The 3,493-nt window shown below is 45.6% G+C and overlaps 1 protein-coding gene across 1 annotated transcript; it reads right to left on the bottom strand.

The window, feature by feature from the left end:
- Window positions 1-222: 222 nt before the first annotated feature.
- Window positions 223-1,215, bottom strand: LOC145418685 (neurotrophin 1-like). Its single transcript, XM_080287025.1, has 2 exons — window positions 1,198-1,215; window positions 223-855 (listed from the first exon to the last, which is right to left on the bottom strand). The coding sequence occupies exons 1-2, from the start codon at window positions 1,213-1,215 to the stop codon at window positions 223-225; spliced, it is 651 nt and encodes a 216-aa protein (XP_080143151.1).
- Window positions 1,216-3,493: the final 2,278 nt, after the last annotated feature.

Below are 3,493 nucleotides of genomic sequence, written 5' to 3'. Positions count from 1 at the left end.
TAACTTAAAGAGTCTAATTCCATCACAATGAGCTGACTAGAGAACTGCTTTCTTCACGTATCGCTTTCTTCTTTATTTTTCTTCAGGGAATAAGCTCCACTTCTGTTACTTGTAGTTCCTTATGCATCTTGTTTTATCTTAGTACGGTTGATTAACAGTCTCTTAGGCTTCTTTTTGGAGTCCGTTACTTGATGTGGCCAGAGATTTGTGGTGTGCTGTGCATTAGTGGTCGATGGTGTAGGCGCCAAGCAGGCAGGCACAGCTGGCCGGCAGCTTGAAAGTCTCGATGGCGAAGGGGAAGTACTGATCGTAGGGGTCGTAGATGAGGAAGCGGTGGTAGATGGACTTCTGCAGGCACTTGGACTCGTAGCACTCGGGCACCAGAGGGCAAGCGTCTCCAGCAGTCAGACACTCTTCCACTCGGGTGGTCTGCGTCAGGGTCTTGTAGTGCGTCTCCACATTGTTGACGATGACTCGCCACTTGCCTGCAGTGTTGACAGCTCGGAGGGGTCTGACGTAGGCGGTGTCGGAGGGGCATAAGTAAGTCTCCTCCTCCAGGGTCTTGGGACGCTCAACCGATAATTCGGTGTTGAGGTCGGCCACGTCGGCATACAGATCGATGACCTTTGAGAAGTGATAATCTACGGCGTGCTTGATCTCGTAAATAGGGTACTCAGCGTCCTCGAGACACCAGGGCTTCGTGGTGTTCTCGGCGCATGCGGGTACGGCTGGCTCGTGTCCGTAGGTGGGCTGGGGATGGTAGGAGGGGCGGTGTGGGGGCCTGCCATAGGAGACGTGGGAGCTGCTGTGGGAGGTACTGTCAGCCACAACGGCAGCCACTAATGCAAACGAAACCTGGGAGCAAAATAAAAGCAGGTAAGCAGGCCATTATATGCCCGGTTTTCCTACTGACTGTGACTATGATTTCTATCCTCTTATTACGTTTTTGTTCAGCTTCATGTAGAACGGACAAGTTTTGCAGGCTTAGCGTCATGTTTCATTTTTATTCCATTAAAAGAAAAAAAGATTTACAATGACAATGGCTTATCGTATTAACTGCTGGTTCTTAAAGGCGGATAGTAACTGAGGAAGCTTAGAATTGTTAATCATTGTTTGCTGATTGTCACGCCTCTCATTAAAGCAAGAACTTATCATTGTCAGCCAAAATTAACATATCCTAATATCCGCATAGCTCACCACAAATCTCATAGCCATTTTATCCCCGCAGACTTCAGCTCTCGATCCCTGGAGGTGTAGATGTTGAGTGTGTCGGGTAGGGAGGAGGCCCTTGTTTATATATCTCGGGGGTAGGGGGGAGGGTAGTGTTTATACGAGTACATGAGAGGGGAGGGGGACGGGTGAAGGGGGGCGGTTGTATGGTCGGTTGGTTGAGGCCTTAGGGAACGCATTTACAAACCATCCTTAGCTAAAGTTATGGGACAGTATTTAAAAAGGTTCTTGAAATTAAATTACGTGGAAGAGTACTTGTTTATGGTTCACTCATACTGATAGCAGACATTTCAAAGCCAAACTGGTGCTGTTCCCTCAAAAACACGTCTATGTTATTTTATTCTTGTTGCTGTTAGGTGATTATACTCCGTTTAGGAGAGACTGTTAGAATTAAAGCTTACATACAGACTCCGCTACCTCCTTCAATATTAGAGAGCTCTTTTAAGATATACACCGTTTTCAATTCGTTAGCCGGAATGAGAAAAAACTAAGTCGCCAGAAAGAAGGTGTTCAAGTACAAAAATTATACGGAAACAAAATAATCCATGATGAAAATTAATCTGCCGTGAAGCCTTGTTTATCCATGAAACCACTTGAGATGCTTGGTAAATACGAACTCAGGACCCTTGCCTCTGCGTCCTCTTCCTCTCCTCCCCGCGGCACAACACCCCTTCCTTTATTGCCTCACAGCATGGTCAGCCTCGCTCCCCACCTCCTTCCCTCAGACTTTCCCCCAAACATATGGCACTTCCACAGTAGATGTCAGTCATTGGTGAGCTGGCGACGGGTGCAAGTTAAAGAAAAATAAAGAAAGCTACATATTTATCCACTACCATATCAGAAACATTAATCTGTTTATGCTGAAAAATGTAGATCTTCATCATATCCTCCTCATGTATCACCATATATTTATTTTTCACGTGTCTGACTCTGGGTATAGACCTGATACTCAATTCCCTGAGGCCCAGCATATTACGCCCTACACTGCCCACAATAAATACTTTCTTTTGGTGGGTACAGACATCAAGGCGCTGTAAAACAAGTTACCCAGCCTCCTCCATTATTCCCACTCCACCTGTCCCCTCTCCTCTGTGCTCCTGTGAACTGGATCAGGTGAGAGGGAGTGCCTAGCTGCTTCCCCTCTCACCTCCCATACCTCACCGGGATAACATCATCTCCCTCACACTGTCATTACACAAGACTCCCTGTGCTCATGTCCTCGGAGGCACTAGTAGGGGTTTAGGTCATGTGGCATACTCACTGGCTTGAATACTGAAGAGGCGATTGGAGTTTTGTTTCTTCTCCTCTCTCTCTCTCTCTCTCTCTCTCTCTAATGTATTCCTTAAATACTCTTAAAGGTTTGGACTACAGCAGCCTTGCCCCGGCCCCCTACGCTTCGCAAAAGGTGAAACGGGGCTACCTGTTTACCTGTTCTCAATCACCTATGCTCACCCGACTGTGCTCAACCCCCGGTGCTCAATCGCCTGTGCTCACTCGACTACACTCACCCGCCTGTGCTCAACCGCCCCGTAGGACAATCGCACAGACTCATATTTACACATGGCGATGAGCAAATGGACTTCAAATTTAGCTCTAATCTTAAAATGAGACAATTTTCGTATAAACAAATGGCGTATTGAAAGTTAAAAATAGTGTAAGTGGGATTTGTGTGATGTAGTTGGTGTCGTTAGCGTGATGAGGAAATAGATAACAATATTTGCTTCATCTTAAGACTGGCCATATGGAAAGTAGGAAATTGCGGGTGTTTACAACCTGAAAACGAGGCAACTATGAAGTGTGGTGAGGTGATGGTGTGATGTGGTTTGAAGGTGTGTGTGGTGTGATGATTCAGAGTGATAAATCCGTCGTGAGATTTGATATATTCCTTGACTGTGTGCCATCGTGTGACAATATTTGGGATTAGTTGCCTTCATGACCGCTAAACAAGTATGCTAGGGCTGACAATAGCAACAGTAGCTACATTAAGAACATTATCATACTGAAGGATATTTATTGAACAATGCTTTTAACCTTTTCACTACTGGGGGACTCTTACGCCGAATATAGTAAACTAGATGTGGCAAAAATAAAGTAAATACAGTAAAACCATCGTACTGAAGGGGTGATGTGGCGGTATCGACCTCCGAATTTCTAATATATATTAGAAATTAACTCGAAAAATAAAAAAGCAGAACTGACGAGGAAAAGAGGTGCGTCCCATTTTCGCTGGACTCTTCAGCATGGTGCGCCTACTTTGTGTGTG

This window comes from Coenobita brevimanus, chromosome 14, assembly GCF_032717465.1.
Source record: "Coenobita brevimanus isolate Jiangsu-jjx chromosome 14, ASM3271746v2, whole genome shotgun sequence".
Taxonomy (NCBI): Eukaryota; Metazoa; Arthropoda; class Malacostraca; order Decapoda; family Coenobitidae; genus Coenobita; species Coenobita brevimanus.
Note: the sequence above shows the minus strand (reverse complement) of the source record. Positions and strands in the feature narration are given on the sequence as shown.